Source organism: Terrapene carolina, unplaced genomic scaffold (genome assembly GCF_002925995.2).
Source record: "Terrapene carolina triunguis isolate 2854851 unplaced genomic scaffold, T_m_triunguis-2.0 Scaffold22, whole genome shotgun sequence".
Taxonomy (NCBI): domain Eukaryota; kingdom Metazoa; phylum Chordata; order Testudines; family Emydidae; genus Terrapene; species Terrapene triunguis.
Window position 1 is genome coordinate 2,991,471 of NW_020664373.1, and position 22,502 is coordinate 3,013,972.

Genomic DNA, 22,502 nt, shown 5'->3' on the forward strand with positions numbered 1-22,502 from the left:
TCCCCTACCTGTGTTTCCTTTGTGTTCTGGTTTCTATAATGTGCATGCTATTCTCTGTACACCTTGTTTTCTCTCTAAGCTGAGATACCTGTAAAAAAAAAAATCCAAAATGGCCAGATGATATGGTGATGTACGCTGCATTAGATCAGGCAGAATTTTCCAAACTGTGTTCTCAAACATCCCAAGTGTGGAGAGCTGGCTGGCCAGATGATGCTGTTTCAAGAAGAAACACAAAAGATGGAATGGGAGATTAAAGGAATAGTAAAAGACAACTCTGTAATACACTTTTCAATGAGAATACACAATCTATTGTATTAATGACAGCTAAAAAATAATACGTATGGATGTTGTATGATCATGCATTAGAGCAGAGGTGTCAAGGAGATAATGTCTCTATTAATATGTGGCCCCTAGGAAAAAGTTTGGGAACCCCTCATATAAAGATGCAGAAGTTCCTTTAATTTCATTTCAGGTTGCTGGCATGCTCTTCTACTTCATCTCAGGTCAAGTGATTCAGTATTTGTAAGTCAAGACTGAAACCATTTCTCATGTTCATGTTTTGATGTTATGTGATTTACAGTTTTCACATTATTTTGTACACCATGCTGGCACTTGTCAAGGGTGATTTATAAATATCTAAACCTTTCATTGACTCAAACTCAGCTGCTATCCTGTCATGGAATCATAGGGTTTGAAGGGACCATAAGAATCATCTAATCTAACCCTTTGCCAAAATGCAGGATTTGCAGTGTCTAAACCAGTGGTCCCCAAACTTTTTCACTTGTGCCTCTGCGCCCCCCCAGGGAGCTGGGGTGAGAGGGCGGTGAGTGGAGTAGGATAAGGGAGAGGAAGCTGTGCTCCAGAGTGGAGGGGTGACTGGGGAGGGTGAGGGGGGGGAGAGGAGCTACAATCGGGGCAGGATAGGGAAGATGCCAGTACCTCTCTTTCCCGAGTTTCAGAATAGCAGCCATGTTAGTCTGTAACCGCAAAAAGAACAGGAGTACTTGTGGCACCTTAGAGACTAACAAATTTATTTGAGCATAAGCTTTTGTGGGCTACAGCCCACTTCATCAGATGCATAGAATGGAACATATAGTAAAAAGATATATATACATACAGAGAACATGAAAAGGTGGAAGTAGCCATATCAACTGTAAGAGGCTAATTAATTAAGATGAGCTATTATCAGCAGGAGAAAAAATAAACTTTTGTAGTGATAACCAAGATGGGCCATTTTAGAGAGTTGACAAGAAGGTGTGAGGATAATTAACATGGAGAAATAGATTCAATATGTATAATGACCCAGCCACTCCCAGTCTCTATTCAAACCCCAGTTATTGGTATCTAGTTTGCATATTAATTCAAGTTCAGCAGTTTCTCGTTGGAGTCTGTTTTTGAAGCTTTTCTGTGGCAAAATTGCCACCTTTAAGTCTGTTACTGAGTGACCAGAGAGGTTGAAGTGTTCTCCTACTGGTTTTTGAATGTTATGATTCCTGATGTCAGATTTGTGTCCATTTATTCTTTTGTGTAGAGACTGTCCGGTTTGGCCATGGCAGAGGAGCATTGCTGGCACATGATGGCATATATCACATTGGTAGATGTGCAAGTGAACAAGCCCCTGATAGCGTGGCTAATGTGATTAGGTCCTATGATGGTGTCATTTGAATAAATATGTGGATAGAGTTGGCATCAGGCATCTAACTCCACATTCTACAGGCCATTATCCTCTGATCCCACTGATGATTACCAAAAGAAACTACACCATCTGCTCAAGAAACTCCCTGAAAAAGCACAGGAACAGATCTGTACAGATATGCCTAGAACCCCGACCAGGGGTATTCTGTTTCTACCCAAGATCGATAAACCTGGAAATCCTGGATGCCCCATCATCTTAGGCATTGGCACCCTAACAGCAGGATTGTCTGGCTATGTGGACTTTCTCCTCAGGCCCTACGCTACCAGCACTCCCAGCTATCTCTGAGACACCACTGACTTCCTGAGGAAACTACAATCCATCGGTGATTTTCCAGAAAACACCATACTGGCTGCTATGGATGTAGAAGCTCTCTACACCAACATTTCACACAAAGATGGACTACAAGCTATCAGGAGCAGTATCCCCGATAATGTCACGACAAACCTGGTGGCTGAACTTTGTCCTCACCCACAACTATTTCACATTTGGGGACAATATATACACCTCTACCTTGATACAACGCTGTCCTCGGGAGCCAAAAATCTTACCACGTTATAAGTGAAACCGCATTATATTGAACTTGCTTTGATACACCGGAGTGCGCAGTCCCCCCTCCCCCCGGAGCACTGCTTTACTGATTTATATCAGAATTCGTCTTATATCGGGTCGCATTATATCGGCGTAGAGGTGTACCTTCAAGTCCAGGGAATTAGCTCATTTCCAGCTCTGGAGCGCCCTCTGCCGGCTGATGTCTCGCCCGCCGCTGGCCTCTGTGCCCCTCCCGGACCCTGGTGCCCTTTTTCTTAGGGTTCTGTCCTCTGAAGTACCCCCGCAGTCTCTGGGTCTCCCCACCCAGGGGAACCCCCAACCCTCTATCCCCACCTTGCCTCAGTGGCTACTGCCAGTCATCATCGAGCCCCCGCTCCCTGGAGCAGACTGCAGTCTATAAACCACTCATCTTCGGCAAGGGGGGTTGGACCAGCTGCCTCTGACTATATCTGGGCTGCCCCTCTGCAGCCCTAGTACCCTTTAGGGGGCCCTCACTCGGCCTGCAGCCTGGGGCTTTGCTAGGCTGGAGCTCCCCAGCTCCCTCTGCCCTTCCCCATAGATTCATAGATTCTAGGACTGGAAGGGACCTCGAGAGGTCATCGAGTCCAGTCCCCTGCCCTCATGGCAGGACCAAATACTGTCTAGACCATCCCTGATAGACATTTATCTAACCTACTCTTAAACATCTCCAGAGATGGAGATTCCACAACCTCCCTAGGCAATTTATTCCAGTGTTTAACCACCCTGACAGTTAGGAACTTTTTCCTAATGTCCAATCTAAGCCTCCGTTGCTGCAGTTTAAGCCCATTGCTTCTTGTTCTATCCTTAGAGGCTAAGGTGAACAAGTTTTCTCCCACCTCCTTATGACACCCTTTTAGATACCTGAAAACTGCTATCATGTCCCCTCTCAGTCTTCTCTTTTCCAAACTAAACAAACCCAATTCTTTCAGCCTTCCTTCATAGGTCATGTTCTCTAGACCTTTAATCATTCTTGTTGCTCTTCTCTGGACCCTCTCCAATTTCTCCACATCTTTCTTGAAATGCGGTGCCCAGAACTGGACACAATACTCCAGTTGAGGCCTAACCAGCGCAGAGTAGAGCGGAAGAATGACTTCTCGTGTCTTGCTCACAACACACCTGTTAATGCATCCCAGAATCGTGTTTGCTTTTTTTGCAACAGCATCACACTGTTGACTCATATTTAGCTTGTGGTCCACTATAACCCCTAAATCCCTTTCTGCCGTACTCCTTCCTAGACAGTCTCTTCCCATTCTGTATGTGTGAAACTGATTGTTCCTTCCTAAGTGGAGCACTTTGCATTTGTCTTTGTTAAACTTCATCCTGTTTACCTCAGATCATTTCTCCAATTTGTCCAGATCATTTTGAATTATGACCCTGTCCTCCAAAGCAGTTGCAATCCCTCCCAGTTTGGTATCATCTGCAAACTTAATAAGCATACTTTCTATGCCAATATCTAAGTCGTTGATGAAGATATTGAACAGAGCCGGTCCCAAAACAGACCCCTGTGGAACCCCACTTGTTATATGTTTCCAGTAGGATTGGGAACCATTAATAACTACTCTATGAGTATGGTTATCCAGCCAGTTATGCACCCACCTTATAGTAGCCCCATCTAAATTGTATTTGCCTAGTTTATCGATAAGAATATCATGCGAGACCGTATCAAATGCCTTACTAAGAATATCATGTGAGACCGTATCAAATGCCTTACTCCGCAGCACTGCTCCACCCTAGATACCCTCCTCAGCTTCCCAGACAGCCAGGTCCTTCTCTCTCAGTGAAGCTAGAGAGAGTGTCTTTCTTCTGGCCCACAGCCGTCTTATAAGGGCCAGCTGGGCCCTGATTAAGCTGACCACAGCTGTGGCTGCTTTCCCAATCAGCCTAGATTTCCCTGCTGCAGCCCTCTCCAGGGCTGCTTTATCCCCCTCAGGCAGGAGCGGGGTCACCACCCCTCTACAGCAACCTAAAATTGCATTTGCTTTTCTTGCAACGGCACCACATTGCTGACTAATGCTGAGGTTGATATCCACCACAACTCCAAGATCCTTCTCAGCAGTGCTGTTGCAAAGCCAATTTTTCCTCATTCTGTATTTGTGCATTTGGTTTTGCTTCCCTAAATGTAGCACCTTACGTTTGTCTTTGTTGAATTTCATTTTGTTGTCTATAACCCAGTTTTCCAATTTTTCAAGATCCCTTTGAATTTTAGCTCTATCCTCCAAAGTATTGGCAACTTCCCCACCCCACCCCGCCCAGCTTTGTGTCATCTGCAAACTTGATCAGTATGCTCTCTATACCTATATCAAGCTCATTAATAAACATGTTAAACAACACTGGACCCAGAACAGATCCCTATTGAACCCCACTTGAGACCTTCCTCCAAACCGACATCATTCCATTAATAGATACTCTTTGTTTGAGGTTGTTTAATCAATTATGTATCCACTTAATAGTAGTTCTGTTGAGGCTCCATTTCTCTAGCTTACTTATTAGAATATCATGTGGGACTGTGTCAAAAGCCTTGCTGAAGTCCCGGCATATTATGTCCACCGCATTCCCCCCTATCCACCAAATCAGTTGCCCTGTCAAAGAAGGAAATCAAGTTGGTTTGGCATGATTTGTTCTTAGTAAATCTATGTTGGCTGCTAGTGATTATGCCTTCATCCTGCAGGTATTTGCAAACTGAATGTTTTATAAATTGCTCTAGTAGCTTCCCAGGTATTGAAGTCAAGCTGACTGGTCTATAGTTTCTCGGCTCCTCCTTTCCCCCCCTTTTAAAGATGGGCACTATCTTAGCCCTTCTTCAGTCTTCCGGGACCTCTCCTATCATCCATGAGTTTGTAAATATTATTGCTTGTGGCTCTGAGATTTCTTCAGCTAATTCCTTCAGTAACCTCGGGTAAATCTGTCCTCTCTGATTTGAATTCATTCCAATTGGTCAGAAGATCTCTGACATCTTCTTTAGTTATCCCGATCTGCATCCCTTCCCCTTTATTTTCTATGGCAACTTCGCTAGTTGTCTGGTCACATGTTATTTTTTGTGAGAAGACTGAAACCAAGTAGGCATTGAGCAGCTCTGCCTTCCTATCATCTTCCATTACTAGCTCACCTTCTCCATTGAGCAGTAGACCCACACCATCTAACCTTTGATCAAACGCTGTCTAACCTTTGGTTCCAAGCAAAGCGCTTGAGAAAGTTGCATCTTATCTCTCTACTCAATACTTTTCACCTAACAATATACTTGAATATGTTTTCATTCTGGGTTTTGCTGGTAGTGACACAAAAGAGGTTGGAGAGGCCTGCCCCATGTAATTAATACCTCCACATTTTTGCTGAGGAAGGCAGCCATTGATTTTCTTTTCCTTTACTAGATTGCAGCCTTTGACCCTGGATTAAGCCATCCTCCTGGACTGCTTACATACCTATGGTAAAGTCTGTGGTTCCCTCCTATTGTGGTTTTGTGCTTCTCTATTAAAACCACATTCTCTTCGTCTTTGGTAGTAGCTATTTCTTTGAGCCAAGAGAGTCCCTTTTGTTTTAGTTCTCAGCCCTCTCCTCATATTTTTTCTTCTTGTTCCTCTGCTCTCATTTTTCTATTATTTTTACACTATAGATACTGTTTTTGACACCCTGAAGGAGTCCCTCCCTGTCCAGTCTCTCCACTTGTCTTGATTGCATAAACAGGTGGCTCCATCTCATGTTTTGTGTATGCTGGAGTGAGGAATACTTGCATTTGGAAGATCATAGAAAATGGAGCTGTAGTAACTGGAGTGAGAGAAGGCAAAGGGAAACTCAACTAAATGTCTTAAAGACAGTCATGTTTCTCATGCAGTCTCCACAACTGCATTTCTCTAGTCCCCTCTCAGATCCACTTTTTCTACTTGCTTCCACTGTTAATAACTATGGCATAATCCTATTCTGTTCTCCCTGTTCCATACACAACAACAAGGGGACAGTCATTGATATTAAAAGGTAGCAAATTCAAAACTAATCAAAGGACATACTTTTCACTCAACATATAATTGGACTGTTGAAGTCAATGCTACAGGATACTGTTGAGACCAAAACATAGGAACATTCAAAATGAAATCAAACTTTTATATAGATAACAAATATCCATAGTTATAATGACAACAAATTCTGGAAGAGATTTTAAACCTCATGCTTCACAGTTTAAACCAATCTCTAATAATAAGGGAATGGGATGGACCTAACATGGTGGGACATTATCCTACATCTTAATATGAGATTTCTTGCAGTTTCCTCTGATATACCTGGTACAGGCCACAGTCAGAGACAGGATACTAGACTAGATGGGACCACCGATCTGATCCAGAATGGCAATTCCTATATTTCTATAGTTGAACTAGAGCGTTTATCTTTTAGAACGACATCCAATCTTGAAACAAGTCCCTCAGCTTTTGCCTTCTGCAAGTGATTATCAAAATACAAAGCCTCATAAAAGTCAAATTTCATTTTGAAATTATTACAGTTCCAATGCAATGATTTTCATTTAAATAAGTTCTATGAATCTCCTGTCTGAACCTTTATTTGAAATCTAAATGGTCTGATTATAGTCCCCTAATTTCTTCCTCTACTGCAAGATTAATCCCAGTGATGCTCCTGGCATAACAAAAAGACGCTGCATCCCTGCAGGGTAGGAAGAATGTTATGACCCCAGGAATATAGATATCAGAGGGGTAGCCGTGTTAACCAACAGAACGCCACTGGCCATCACCTACAGCCCTCAGCTTAAACCTCTCCAACGCATCATCAGTGATCTACAACCCATCCTGGACAATGATCCCTCACTTTCACAGACCTTGGGAGGCAGGCCAGTCCTCGCCCACAGACAACCCGCCAACCTTAAGCATATTCTCACCAGCAACCACGCACCGCACCATAACAACTCTAACTCAGGAACCAACCCAGGCAACAAACCTCGATGCCAACTCTGCCCACATATCTACACCAGCAGTTTTATCACAGGACCTAACCAGATCAGCTACAACATCACCGGCTCATTCACCTGCACGTCCACCAATGTTATATATGCCATCATGTGCCAGCAATGCCCCTCTGCTATGTACATTGGCCAAACTGGACAGTCACTACGCAAGAGGATAAATGGACACAAGTCAGATATCAGGAATGGCAATATACAAAAACCTGTAGGAGAACACTTTAACCTCCCTGGCCACACAATAGCAGATGTTAAGGTAGCCATCTTACAGCAAAAAAACTTCAGGACCAGACTCCAAAGAGAAACTGCTGAGCTCCAGTTCATTTGCAAATTTGACACCATCAGATCAGGTGTGTCTGTGAATGGCTATCCAAAGACTGTGAATGGCTATCCAACTACAGAAGCAGTTTCTCCTCCCTTGGTGTTCACACCTCTACTGCTAGCAGAGCACCTCACCCTCCCTGATTGAACTAACCTCGTTATCTCCACACTGATTTATACCTGCCTCTGGAGATTTCCATTACTTGCATCTGAAGAAGTGACGTTCTTACCCACGAAAGCTTATGCTCCCAATACTTCTGTTAGTCTTAAAGGTGCCACAGGACCCTCGGTTGCTTTTTACAGGAATATAGAGTCTCCAGTGAGTTATTTTCCTATTCATACAGTTGTATCTTTCCCATCTTGCTGTCCAGATTTCAATTTCAATCCTTAATGACAAGGGGTATTGTCCTTAGTGAGTGGAACCCATGAAGTTTAGGATTTATTCATTCAAGACTGAAGATGCCACATTACTGGCTATTTGGCATAAGCTACCAGAGCATTCAATCAGAACAATACTGGAAACACTTGATTTCACCGAAACACATATCTTAACCACAGAATGTTAATGAAATATACAATTATTAGTTTCCCCTTATTTGATACATTTTACATTTGTTTATCTTGTTGGATGGCAAGACTGGGCCCCTCATATTTGAGAGTGAGGGTCTGTGGCCAGACCATTATGACCCCAATTCAAGAAAATCATCCTATTTAGGACAGCATATAAGCACATACTTAAGTCCCATTACGTCAATGAAACTAAGTATGTGCTTAAAAATCAGTCATGTGATTAACTGCTGCCCTGAATGGGAATGGACTTGAGCACATGCTTAAGTGTTTTTCTGAATCAGGTGCTATCTGCGTGGTCAAGAATTACAGATTAATGGCCAAGCATGTTGAATCAACTTTTGCCAGCACCAGTTTCCACATAAACTCAGATGAAGCACCCAAATGTCCTGAATGTTCACCTGAAGAATGATCTGGTGACAGGAACTGAGTGGATTTTTCAGTCCGATCCAAATAGGACTTCAAGCAGAAAAAGAAAACCAAAAAAGACAAGTACATATGTTGAGGCTTGGGGAATTGCTGATCAGGCAAAAACATTCACTTTTGGCTGACCAAATATGTTTCATTGCATCCACTTCTCAGTTGCTGGGGCTAACAAGTTGTTGTCATGACTGAGCAGTTGTTGGTTTCCAGTGGGATGAAGAAGAAAACGGCCGTACTAGTAGCTGCTTACTTTATTAGGAGTCTTTTGCAGTATTGATACATCTGAACCCAGAGCCAGGAGTAAGTAAGCAATGGTAAGTAGTAAGTACATTTAGATGGGCTTTTACTGGTTGATGGATAAGCCTGAGGAGGCAGATGTTGGTGTTGTCAAGCCAAATACCATTTTGTTTTGAGACGTTAACTACACTGATGACATTACCCTGTTGGTTCAGTTTGGTAAATCACCACAGCTGATGGCCAATCTGGTTGGGCAAAAATTGGTAGGGTTATTATATATATTGGGCATTACCATGAAGCAGCCTCCTACTCTGGGTAACAACCAGCTCAATTATTAGAGGGGTAGCCATGTTAGTCTGGATCTGTAAAAAGCAACAGAGAGTCCTGTGGCACCTTTAAGACTAACAGATGTATTGGAGCATAAGCTTTCGTGAGTGAATACCCACTTCGTCAGACACGTGTCTGGCCATTACATGCGTCTGTCGAAGTGGGTATTCACCCACGAAAGCTTATGCTCCAATACATCTGTTAGTCTTAAAGGTGCCACAGGACTCTGTTGCTTTTAACCAGCTCAATATTAGCCTGACTAGATGGGTTACTCAGCAGGCAGAACTATCAAATACTTGGAAAGTGTCACACACATAGCTGGAGGATGCTTGAAAGATGTGGCTGCTCATATAGTAGCAGCCCCTGCCAAATTCTGGGCCCTTTGATGGCCTCTGTGGAGATGTCAGGACACCAACCTTGCTACAAAGCTGCAGATTTACAGAACCATAGTTATACCAACTTTATTATATGCCAGTTAAATGTGGACACTGAGGTAGGCTGAAGAGCAGCAGATTGACATTTTTGATTCTCATCTTCATCAGCTGCTCCATATTAAGTGGCAGGACAAAATCAGCAATAAGGCTATTAATAGCCAAACCCAGCAAGTGCCTCCATCAGCCCTGTTTCAGTTTCAGCAGCTTTATTGGTATTGACATATTAGTATTAGTAGCACGGAAGACCAACAGATTGCAAAGTGTGTTTACTGAGGAATGCCACTACACAGTTGCTGATCACATGGTTGCCAAATGCTTTGATGGCATGATAAAATTGCCAATGAAGGACACATACCAAACATCCAGCTAGATTGTCTTAAGGACCTAGCCAGAGATTGATCTGGGTGGTGCTTGACCTTCAAGGAGGCTACATCTCTTTGGGATGTGTCTTGATGTTTACTAAGTAGGAAGTGAGGCATCCTTTGTCTGACCCAGTTTGAAGGATTACAGTTAGGAGAAATTATCTCATTTGATAGAAGCCTAATATGGCACAAAAAGTGCTAACAAAATTTGCAGGTGACACAAAGTTGGGAGCTATTGCCAATACAAAGGAGGACCAGAATATCATACAAGAAGATCTGGACGAACTTGAAAAGTGGAATAATAGAAATGGGATAAAATTTTATAGTGCAAAGTGCAAGGTCATGCACCTAGGGACTAACAAAAACAATTTTTGCTATAAACTGGGGACTTAGTTGGAAGTGACACAGTAGGAGAAAGACCTGGGTGTACGGGTTGATCACAGGATGACTATGAGCAGTCAATGTGATGTGTCCGTGAAAAAGGCTAATGCAATCCTAGCTAATGCACCAGGCAAGGTATTTCCAGAAGAGACAGGGAAGTGTTAGTACCATTATACAAGGCACTGGTGAGATTTCATCTGGAATATTGTGTGCAATTCTGGTCTCCCATGTTTAAAAAAGATGAATTCAAACTGGAACAGGTGCAGAGAAGGACTACTAGGATGATCAGAAGAATGGAAAACCTATCTTCTGAGAGGAGATTCAAAGAGCATGGCTTGTTTAGCCTAACCAAAAGAAGGCTGAGGGGAGATATGATTGCTCTCTATAAATACATCAGAGGGATAAATACCAGGGAAGGGGAGGAGTTATTTAAGCACCAATGTGGACACAAGAACAAATGGATATAAACTGTCCACCAACAAGTTTAAGCTTGAAATTAGACAAAGGTTTGTAAGCATCAGAGGAGTGAAGTTCTGGAACAGCCTTCCAAGGGGAGCAGCGGGGACAAAAAAACTAAGTGGCTTCAAGAATGAGCTTGATAAGTCTATGGAGGTATGATGAGACTGCCTACAATGATATGTAGCTGATGTGTGACTGCTGGAAGCAAATATCTCCAATGGCTGCTGACGGGACACTAGATAGGGAGGGCTCTGACTTACTACAGTAAATTCTTTACCAGGTGTCTGGCTGGTGGTCTTGCCCACATGCTCAGAGTCTAAATGATCACCATATTTAGGGTTGGGAAGGAATTTCGCCCCCGGTCAGACTGGCAGGTTTTTTGCCTTCCTCTGCAGCATGGGGGATAGGTCACTTGCAGGTTTAAACTAGTGTAAATGGTGGATTCTCTGTAACTTGAAGTCTTTAAATCATTATTTGAGGGCTTCAGTAACTCAGCAGAGGTTAGGGGTCTATTACAGGTGTGGGAGGGTGCAGTTCTGTGGCCTGCAATATGCAGGAGGTCAGAGTAGGTGATCATGATGGTTCCTTCTGGCCTTAAAAATCTAGGAGTCTATGAGATTAAGTGTAATAAAAGATGGCTGTATTGAATGGGATTTACTGCTGGGTTAAGGGGAGTTTTCTATGTTAATTTGCTCAGTAAAAGATGAAACCATTAACTATACCAGAATTGAAGGGAACAGAATTTATATTCATTCATAAGAACATAAAAATGGCCAGCCTTGGCCAGACCAATGGTTCTTCTAGCCCAATGTCCTGTCTTCCGACAGTGGCCAATACCAGATGCTTCAGAGGGTATGAACAGAACAGAACAATCACGAAGTGTTCCATCCCCTGTTGTCCAGTCTGAGCATCTGGCAGTTCGAGGCTTAGGGACACCCAGAGCATGGGGTTGCATCCGTGACCATTTTGGGTAATAGCATGGGGTTGCATCCTGATTGAATATCCATTTTCCCATGGTGGCACTGCCAATGAACTTTTGTTTTGCCATAAATATCCAATATTTATCTAAGCGTATATGTCTTAAGAAAGTATTTGTAATGCTTTGGTGAGAGGCCCTTTGGAACAACTTTGTAAATGTGACATGTGCCTTGATTTTTTTTTTTTAAACTCCAAGTTCAATTAAATGTATACAGCACTTTGAAAAAGTTACTAATTACAACTTATTAGAGCTTGTTCTACCTAATAAGTTCCCAGTTGGAATTCAGCAATTATGAACTAAAGGGATCCCCAAAGGCACCTGTTTTACACTTGAAAGCTCAGAATTATTGCTGTATGGTAACACTTTCTGATATGCAACATTAGCCATGAAGGAACTGTGCAATAGCATTTCTATTATCTTGAATGGCAACAGAAGAGGTAGAATTTACATTACTTTAGTTGGATTGTAGATACAATATAAATAGTCACTAGAACTTCAACAAAGGGTTATACAAAATTATATGCAAAATAATATGACAGTAAACAATATTCACCCACCTGCACTTTCAGATCCTTGGAGGAAAGGCATTGCAGATGAAAAACTATTACTATTATTGTGCTTGACAATATTTTTCTGATACCATCCAATTAATAATCTACTGATAGTTTGCAATAGGATATTCTTAATTTTTAAGGTATTTAAATAGTGTACTCAGAGATACAGACTGTTTTAAATTTGCTTTCAAAAAGTGTAAACACATTTGGATTTGTTTTTCTTAGTAGAAAACCACAATTAAAAAAAAAATCCATGTGATAGCTTTAAGAATTTTAGCGAGTCTTCCAATGTTCTTTTATTTTTTGCTTTGTATTAAAAACAAATACAAATTAAAAGTGAGCTGCAGAAATGCTAGAAAAAAATATTTCACCTCTGAGTTCTTGTTTGAGTTACATTCTGTTATCTTAACAGTCCACTTATTAAAAAAATGAACAAACAGCACTCTAATCATTCAACCATTTAATTTATTTTCACAGGCATAATAGAAGGAAACTTCTGATATTATTCAATGAAATAAAATACCTGTTTTTTATTTTCAACATTTTTTACATTCACTATTTTCATGGAAGAAGTTTTACTGTGATTACGAGAGTAATTTAGGACTTACCACAGCTAAAAGGTTATTTTTTTCCCCAAACTTAGAATGCAATCATTATCTCCATACAAGAGTAAAGATCTTTTAAACTAGTGTTTCCCAATCCAGGGGCTGGGGCAAAGTAGTACAGGGAAGTCAAGACACAGAGGAGAAGAGCAGTAGGGAACAAGAATTTTAACAACCCTGGATATGTTGCACCGTACAAATTATACTTATTTGTTTGTTTGTTTATGGTAGCACTCACAATGGGCTTGATACTTTCCAAAAAGAAAATACAGTCACTTTCCTGAACAGCTCACAATCTAAAGATAGACAGAAATGGACCCAGGTTAGCAGGAATGAATATAACATATAGGGTAGCAAAGATGGTGCTTGGCAAAATAAGATTAAGCTACAAAACAAACAAAAATATTACTTTTGGTATTAAATCAACAGAATTCTCTGTAAAAATGTAAAGAGTCTTCAGAAGGATTTAACTGTGGAGATGATAGGGGGCCTTGTGAAGGCTCATGAAGGCTAAAGGGGGCAGCATGAAAGAATGGAAAAAACACAGAAAGGTTTATGTGAGAAGCTGAAAATGGACAGACAAGGCTGGCATCGTTGGGGGAGCAAAACGAATGGGGAAGAGGCTATGTGAAATGAGACGGGGTAGTAGACTTACACAGGCTTACACAGAGCTCAGCTGAGCTGCAAGAGCATATGGCCATAGGAAGCTGAGAAGGGTTCCCCCTCCACCCCATTCCAGAAAGGGGAAGTCACAAAAGAAGAGAACAAAAAAGAACAACATGAAAGTAAAACACACAAAAACAAAAAATCCAACCAGAAGATACAAACAGGGAAGACAAAGGGATAGGCAAAGGATAGGTGGTGGCAACTATGCCGCACAATGGTATAAGGGGACAACAGTCTTATATTGAGAACCATTGTTCTAAGCAGTCTGTTATTCAAGCAAACCAGAGCAAAAACCTCCATATGTTTGAAGCAGATTGTCTTTGCAGTTTTGCAAATGCACTGAGTGTACATGACATTATGCAGAAGACAAGACTAGTAGAGGTGAAGGATAGGCAAGAAGAAACATTCCTTCCACTTAGCACTGAAGAAGACAAACCAAGAGTATCCAGTGAAATTTAAAAGTAAATCATGAAAGACTTCATTGTTTTATTTTGGAAAGAAAAATGAAAAATAGGTAATTTTTTACTCTAAATTTTCATTCCCTGCCCCCCAATCTCCAACTAAGAACATGCAGAAATATATTAGTCCTTAGTCATATGGTGGTAAACCAAACAGTTCTGGTTCAAAGTCCTCCATAGATTTCAGCACTAGATTTGCTTCCTTTGTAAGATCTTGATTCAAATTTTCATCTGGAATCATAACCACTTGCATCCCAGCTGCCAATGCTGCTTGCACTCCAAGTGGAGAATCTTCAAACACAAGACACTGAAAAATGAGAAAATAAAGACAAAGGTTAAAATGTTGTAATTACTTGTATTATCACAAGAAAGGATGGCACATTATATATAGGATCACATGCAAAGTCACTTTCTTGAGTTGAGTAAATGAAGTATCTATAGGGCCTGATTGTGCACTACAGAAGTCAGTCAACAAAAAAACCAAATCAACCAACCAAACAAAAAAGCAAATACAGTACGGTACTGTGTTAAATGTAAACTACTAAAAAAATAAAGGGAAAGGTTTTTTTTTAAAAAAGTGTTGACAAGGTAAGGAAACTGTTTTTGTGCTTGTTTCATTTAAATTAAGATGGTTAAAAGCAGCATTTGTCTTCTGCATAGTTAAGTTTCAAAGCTGTATTAAGTCAATGTTCATTTGTAAACTTTTGAAAGAACCATAACGTTTTTTTCAGAGTTACAAACATTTTAGAGTTACGAACAACCTCCATTCCTAAGCTGTTCGTAATTCTGAGGTTCTACTGTAGCTATATTGTATTCTCTCAAACAACAACAAACACCACAAAATGTTGGACCAGATCCTCAGCTGAAGAGAGTTTTTTTTACTGTGATAAGAAAATCTGTCCCAATGCCTTTAAGCATCATGAAGAAGTCCAATAAATTATGTTCTTGTTAAGAAGTAGTTGTTATATTCTTTTTCTTGGAAAGAAGGGATTGCTGCTTCTTGCAAAACACATAAGCACAAGTGGGTTCTGAGCACATTCAACATGCTTAGATGAAGTTTAGTGAGAAGAAAACTGTCAGCACAGCTTGTCTGGATACCTGTGAGCTCTCTTAGGTTCAAGAACTGTTGCAGTTTTTGGCCCATATTACTGCTTATAACAAATTGTAAACAAGTGATATTCAAAATGCATGAGCCACTTAATGCCTTTTCAGATGTGTTTTGTACTTAAAACAAGTGTTTTTTCATGGTTTTCAGTTTTTGGATAGCTGGGCTCCATTCAGAATATAGCAAACAATTTAGTAACAAAAAATGAATGCATGGCTCGGGAACTTAAATGCTGTGTCTTCTGTTTAATGGAGATCTCAATTAGAGACATAATGAAATGAAAACCATTAACTGGGGCCTGATACATAAAGCCACACCACATGAAATAATTTGTATCAATGAATGTCCATATCTGTGGTTTCAAAAGAATTTTGTTGTTAGTTTGTTCTATATTTAAATCTGAAACACAATTAGTCATATCCTGACCCCACTGAAGTCAATGGTAAAACTCTCACTGATTTCAGTGAAGCCAAGGTTTCATCATATATTTGTAGCAATAATTTATCTGAATAAGCAGTATTAGTAAACAAGACAGTTAAGACTATTTGAAAGCTTTAGAAAACCGTTAGGAGCAGATATTAATATATGTGCATATCTTGTGCATCTAGAAAGGTTATTTGCATATATCTGTTTATTGCTCAGCAGAGATGTTCTAAAATTGATATTATAATCTCTATTTTAATGCAGAAAGGATTTAGATGGGAGGAGAGGTCATTCAACTTGTGCAGTAACTCTGGTTCTTCGAGATGTGTCCCCCTATGAATGTTCAGAGATTTTCTGTTAGCAGCGTCTGTTTGGCAAGCATATGTGTCCTATGCCTCTTCAGGCTGGATACCAAGGCTATATAGGAGTGCGTGGGTGAACCACTCTCAGCTCCTTCTCCACCCAAACAACCCCCAAGGAGCAATTCGAAGCAGAGAGGAAGGAGGGCGGGTGGTGGAGCATCCATAGGGGACACATCTCGAAGAACTGCAGTTATGGCAGAAGGTGAATAACCACTTCTTCTTTGACTAGTATTCCTATGGCTGCTCCACTTCACGTGACTTTCGAGCAGTATCCCCAGAATTCAAAACTGCAGAACCAAGAGCCACATCAGACTTGACATCATGGAACAGGGTGTAATGTTTAAAAAAAAAGACAGTTACCTGTTCTATAACTGGTGTTCTTTGAGATGTGTTGCTCATGTCCATTCCATATTAGGTGTGTGTGCTCGCCACATGAACCGGTGATGGAAGTTTTTCCCTCAGTGGCACGTGCATGTCGCGGTATAAGGGGCGCTGCCAGCCCCCTTCACCCTCAGTTCCTTCTCGCCAGAAACTCCGATAGTGGGGAAGGAGGGCAGGTCATGGAATGGACATGAGCAACACATCTTGAAGAACACCAGTTACGGAAAAGGTAACTGTCTTTTCTTCTTCTAGTGCCTGCTCATGTCCATTCACTATTAGGTGACTCCCAAGCAGTACCAATGGAGGCGGGTAGAAGTTCATAGGCATATAGATTGCAGCACAGCTCTGCCGAACCCAGCATCATCTCTGGTTTGCTGAGTGATGGCGTAATGCGCTGTGAACATTTGAACTGAAGACCACGTCACGACTCTGCAAATGTCCTGGATGGGAATGTACGCCAGGAAGGCCGCCGAGAATGCCTGAGCTCTGGTCGAATGGGCCCTCACAATCGGTGGTGGTGGGACCTTTGCCAACTGGTAACAGGTCCGGATGCAGAAGGTGATCCAGTTGGAAATTCTCTGCGAGGACACCAGAAGGCCCTTCATCCTATCTGCTGTAGAGATGAAAAGCTAGGTTGACCTGCAGAAGGGGTTGGTACACTCCAGGTAAAACGCCAGGGGACGTCTGATGTCCACCATGTGCAGCCTCCTTTCCTCACTTTTGGCATGTGGCTTGTGGCAAAACACCAGGAGGAAGATGTCCTGATTGACATGGTAGGAGGACACCACCTTCGGCAGAAAGGCTGGATGGGTTCACAATTGAACTTTGTCCTTGTAGAACACAGTATATGGCGGCTCCTATGTGAGGGCTTTGATCTCTGACATTCATCTCACTGATGTTATCGCCACAAGGAAAGCGACTTTCCATGACAGGTGGGAAAGGGAGCAGGAGCCCATAGGTTTGAAGGGTGGGCCCATGAGCCTAGAGAGAACCAAGTTAAGGTCCCACTGTGGAGCAGGAGCCCGAACCGGTGGGAAGAGTCTCTTGAGGCCTCTCTGGAATCTGATCAACATGTCATGGGAGAACACAGTCCGACTCTGGAACGGCGGGTGAAATGCGGAGATAGCCATCAGGTGCATCCTGATGGAAGAGAGGGCCAGTCCCTGGTTCTTAAGATGGAGCAGGTACTCCAGGATGGATTGTAAGGAGGAGTGCAACAGAGAGATAACATGCTCAGATGCCCAGTGGGAGAACCTCATTCACTTGGCCCGGTAGGTTGCTCTAGTGGATGGCTTCCTGCTTTCCAAGAGGACTTGTTGGACCTCATTAGAGCAGGCCCGTTCCTCTGCATTCAACCACACAACATCTACGGCATGAGGTGGAGGGAGGTAAAGATGGGGTGCAGGAGGTGACTATGGTCTTGTGAGAGCAGATCCGGCTGGTTGGGAGGGGTCAGGGGGTGGTCGTTGCCAGGTCCATTAGCGTGCCAAACCAATGCCAGCACGGCCACGCCGGGGCAATCATGATGACTTTGGCCTTGTCCCTCTTGATCTTTGACAGGACTCTGCTGATGAGCGGGATCGGCGGGAACGCAGGCATCAGAGCCCCCGACCATGACAGAAGGAAGGCATCGGGGAGAGAGTCCTTGCCCAGCCCCTGCAGGGAACAGAACTGATGACATTTCCTGTTCTATCTGGTGGCGAACAGGTCCACCTGGGGAGTTCCCCACCTCTGGAAGAGCATGTGGGCTACCTCTGGATGGAGCGACTACTCGTGGTGAGAGGAAAAGGACCTGCTGAGGCAATTTGCCAGCATATTCCTGACATCGGGAAGATGACAGGCCTCCAGATGGATTGCGTGCTTGATGCAGAAATCCCATAGACAGAGCGCCTCTTGACAGAGAGCCAACGAGCGCACTCCCCCTTGCCTGTAGATGTAGAACATAGAGGCCGTATTGTCTGTCAACACCCTAACCACTTTGCCTGAGAGATGTGGCAGGAAAACTCTGCAGGCCAGGCAAACTGCTCTGAGCTCTCTGATATTTATGTGCAACGTCAGTTCCTCTGGCGACCACATACCTTGGGTCTGCAATGCACCTTGATGCACGCCCCAGCCAAGGTCCGAGGCATCTCACTTCAGTTCGACCAAGGGGCATGGAATGTTGAATGGGACTCCGCCTAGGGCTGCCTTGGAGTCGGTCCACCATTGCAGAGAGGTAAGTATCTCTGGCGGGACGATGGCAACCTTGTCCAGATGATCTCTGGACTGGGAATAGACCATCGACAGCCACTGCTGGAGAAGTCGCATGCTAAGTCTTGCATGGTGGACGACATATGTATAGGCTGCCATGTGGCCGAGCAACTGGAGGCATACCGGGGCCGTGGTCAGAGGGACGCGGAGGTCTACCATCGTCCGGAACCTGTTTTGAGGCAGGAAAGCTCTTGTGCAGGTGGAGTCGAGCACCGTTCTGATGAACTCTATCCTTTGCACCGGAACTAACGTTTACTTCTTGTCATCCACCAACAGGCTCAGGGACCGGCATGTGATCTGTAGTACGCGATATCCCATTGGACTTGAGACCTGGAGCGGCCTTTGACCAGCCAGTCATTGAGATACGGGTATATCTGAATACTCCGATACCTGAGGTAAGCTGCTACCACCGATATGCACTTGGGAAACACCCTCGGTGCTGTCACTAGGCTGAAAGGGAGGACCGCAAATGGGTAGTGGTCTGATATCACTGTGAAGTGTAGGAAGTGTGTCTGTCCTTGGAAGATTGCTATATGAAAGTACGCGTCCTTCAAGTCGAGGGGGGCATACCAGTCTCCTGGATCCAGGAAGGGGATGATGGAGGCCAGGGAGACCTTGCGGAATGTCAATGCCCTCCTCCAGAATTGCCAAAAACTCCTTCCTGGTGTCCTCGTGAAATCTATCCTCGAACTTGGCCATGGCTTGCCACATATTGAAGTCATAGCTTCCAAGGAGAGCTTGGTGGTTGGCGACTCTCAACTGGAAGCTGGAGGAAGAATAAACTTTCCTCCCGAATGGATCTAGCCCCTTGGAGTCTTTAGTTTTGGGGGTTGCTCCCGGCTGGCCTTGTCTTTCTCGTTCGTTAATGGCCACAACTACCAGGGAGCTTGGGGCCATGTGGGTGTATAATAGTGGCACATAGTACTTTCACTCTGCCTTTTTTGAAATAGGGGGCAGGGAGGAGGGCGTATGCCACAAGGTGTTAATAATTTTAGACACCTCCTAGCTGGTACTGTAGAGCAGAGGACATTGAACAAGGAGTCCGATGGTTCCTCCAGCTCCTCAGCATGGATCCCCAAGTTGGAGACGACACGTTTCAATAGTTCCTGATACGCCTTAGCGTCATCTTGTGGAACTGGGAAGGGGGGCAGTAATCGCCTCATCAGGGGACAAGGAGGACGAGGCTAGTACTGTGGGCTCCACCGCCTCCGGTGGTAGTCCTAGGGGTCCAGGTGGACCTAAGGGGTTTCCTCTCCCAGGATGACTGTATCCGGAGGGGGGCAAGACACTGTGGCTAACGGTTTGTCCAAGGTCCCTGTCACTGATCTGGGCACTTGCCCGGGCTGGGTAAAACCGCAGAGGTTCCAGGGGTACCAGGCCTCCTGCTTCCTGATCAGTACCGAGACCTGGAACGGGAGCTGGATCAGCATGGTTGCCGGGAAGACCTCCCCAGATGAGGGGACCCATGGCGCGGAGACTCATACCAATGCTCCGACGGTCGGTGCCTTTGTTCCTGGTACCATGCGTCCAGCTCCTCCGACCGCTGCTGAGTGGAGGGTGAAACGCTACGGCCGATCCTGGTGCTGTTGTTGCTGGGTGGGGCATACCTTCTTGGGTCTATGCCAAGGTACCGGCGAGCTGCATCTCGAGCCCTGTGGGCCATGCCCTGAGTCTGGAGACCAACATGGGCTTTGCCAAGTCTGCCTCTCTGCTTCCGAGGCTTGGAGGCTCTGCGAGGGTGAGTGGTGGCGGGACGTTCCCTGTGATGGGGAGCGGTACTGCACAGATGGGGACTTGCGGAACGGTTCCAAGGTGGGTTTACTTCTGGATCATGGTATCGCCGTTGCCGGTGTGGGCGGCATCGGTAGCGCCATGATATCCTGCACTGCCTGGAAGGCCTCAGGTGTTGAAGGGATGTCCAGCTGCCTGAGACCCACTTCACTCTCTGGTAAGGCAGGCATGGCTTGCGGAGGGCTAGCCCGCTCTCTCTGAGCTGGGGTCCGACCCGGAGGAGGAGAATCAGAGCCGCCCGTCTTGGGTCTTGGCTCACCTCCCACCCTCTCCTTGCCTTTGTGGGACGTTTTCTTCTATCGCTTGGCAGGTACCAGGGAGGGCAATCAGCGCCGGTCCGTTGACGGCGCTGAGGGGTGGGGCGCGCCACACCGATGCTGCAGTAAAGGGAGCAGAGTCAGCCCTTAGCTGCTCCGGTGCCGGGGTTGGTGTCAACTCCAATAGGAGCACTCTGAGACGGATGTCTCGCTCGTTCTTCATCCGAGGTTTGAAGGCCTTACAAATTCGAAACTTCTTGGTTATGTGGGACTCGCCCAGGCACCTCAGACAAGTGCTATGCAGGACACTGATGGGCATAGGTTTTCTGCAGGAATTGCAGCGTTTAAAGCCTGGGAACTGGGGCATGCTAACTTTTTTTATCTAACACTAAGGGTTTTCTAAAACTATTCACAACTATTTACAACTTAAAAAAAAAAGTTTGTTAACTACTTAGCAAGCAAGAAAGCTAGCCTAAGCAGCAGATGTTCCAGCACCGTCACTGGCTGCAAGAAGGAACTGAGGGTGAAGGGGGCCGGCAGCGCTCTTTATACTGCGGCATACACATGCCACTCCAGGGGGCACCAGAGCTGGTCCCCTACGGATACCACTGAAGGAAAAACTTCCGGCACTGGTGCATGTGGCAAGCACACACAACTAATATGGAATGGACATGAGCAAGCACTTGAAGAAGAACATATGTATTGAAACCCATGTAGCGGCTCTACATATTTCAGATATTGGTACATTCTTCAGTAATGCCGTAGAAGTTGCCTGTGATCTGACTGAATGTGCTATTACCCTTTGTGGGGGATGAATGCCCATAGTCTCATAACAAGTGATAATACATCCAGAAATCTATCTCAGTAGTCTCTGAGTATAGATTGAGGACCCCATGGATCTATCTGCAAAGGAAATGAAGAGCCTAGGTGACTTCCTAAATTGCTTGGTCCTATCTAAGTAGAAAGACATTGCCCTTCTAACATCCAAGGTATGTAAGCGGGATTCTTGTAGAGAACTACATAATTTTGGGAAAAAACACTGCAGACGAATGGACTGACTAAGGTGGAAACTTAGGTAAGAATTTAAGGTTTGGACATAAAAAGTCCTTGTCCTTAAAGAACACCATAAAGGGGTGGGGAACATGCCATCAAGGTTCCAATCTCCCCAACCTTACAGGTTGATGTGATGGCTACTAAAAGGCCGTCTTCATCAATAAATGCAACAAAGAACAAGTTGCCATTGGTTCAAACAGAGGTTGCATAAAGGAACAGAGTATCAGGTTCAAGTTCCAGGTAAAGTCTACTCTGCACTTAGAGATTACCCAAACCCTTAATAAACCTAAATGATACAGGGTGAGCAAATATGGAGAATCCTTCTACCAGAGGATGAATGGTTGATATTGCAACCAAATGAACCTTAATCTAACTAACGGATAACTCCCATTTCTTTAGATCCAAGAGGTAATCCAGGATGACTATTAGTGGCAATGAATCAGGCAGGATGCAGTGATGATAACACCAATGGAAGAATCTCTTCCATTTCTGCAGGTAAGTAGTACACATTGATCTCTTTCTACTATTTAGTGATACCTGTTGTATTTTCACAGTACAGGAGGATTCTAACCCTGTGAAGCATTGAGAAGCCATACCTTGAGGCAGAGGACTGCTAGATTGGGATGAAGTATGCAACCTGAATACTGTGACAGGAGATGAGGGATGGTCGGGAGTTTGAACGATGGTTGGACACACAGGTGAAGCAAGTAAGGGCATCAAGCTTGTCTCGGCCAGGATGGCACTATAAGGATAATTCTGTCTCTGTCCTGTCTCATCTTGTTCATCAAGTATCAGCAGAGTTGAAGGAAATGCAATAGACACACTTAGGCTTGGCCTACACTATAGATTTAGGTTGACATAAGGCAGCCTTGTTCCTGCCGATG

The 22,502-nt window shown here is 44.0% G+C and overlaps 1 protein-coding gene across 1 annotated transcript in view; it reads right to left on the minus strand.

Annotated features, from left to right (window-relative positions):
* Positions 1 to 14,096: 14,096 nt before the first annotated feature.
* Positions 14,097 to 22,502, minus strand: part of LOC113406021 (pseudouridine-5'-phosphatase-like) — a 149,585-nt gene continuing 141,179 nt past the window's right edge. The window contains exon 4 of the mRNA XM_026648098.1: positions 14,097 to 14,303. Coding sequence (XP_026503883.1) covers positions 14,127 to 14,303 — 177 coding nt within the window. The 3' untranslated portion in view covers positions 14,097 to 14,126. The remainder of the gene's footprint in view (positions 14,304 to 22,502) is intronic.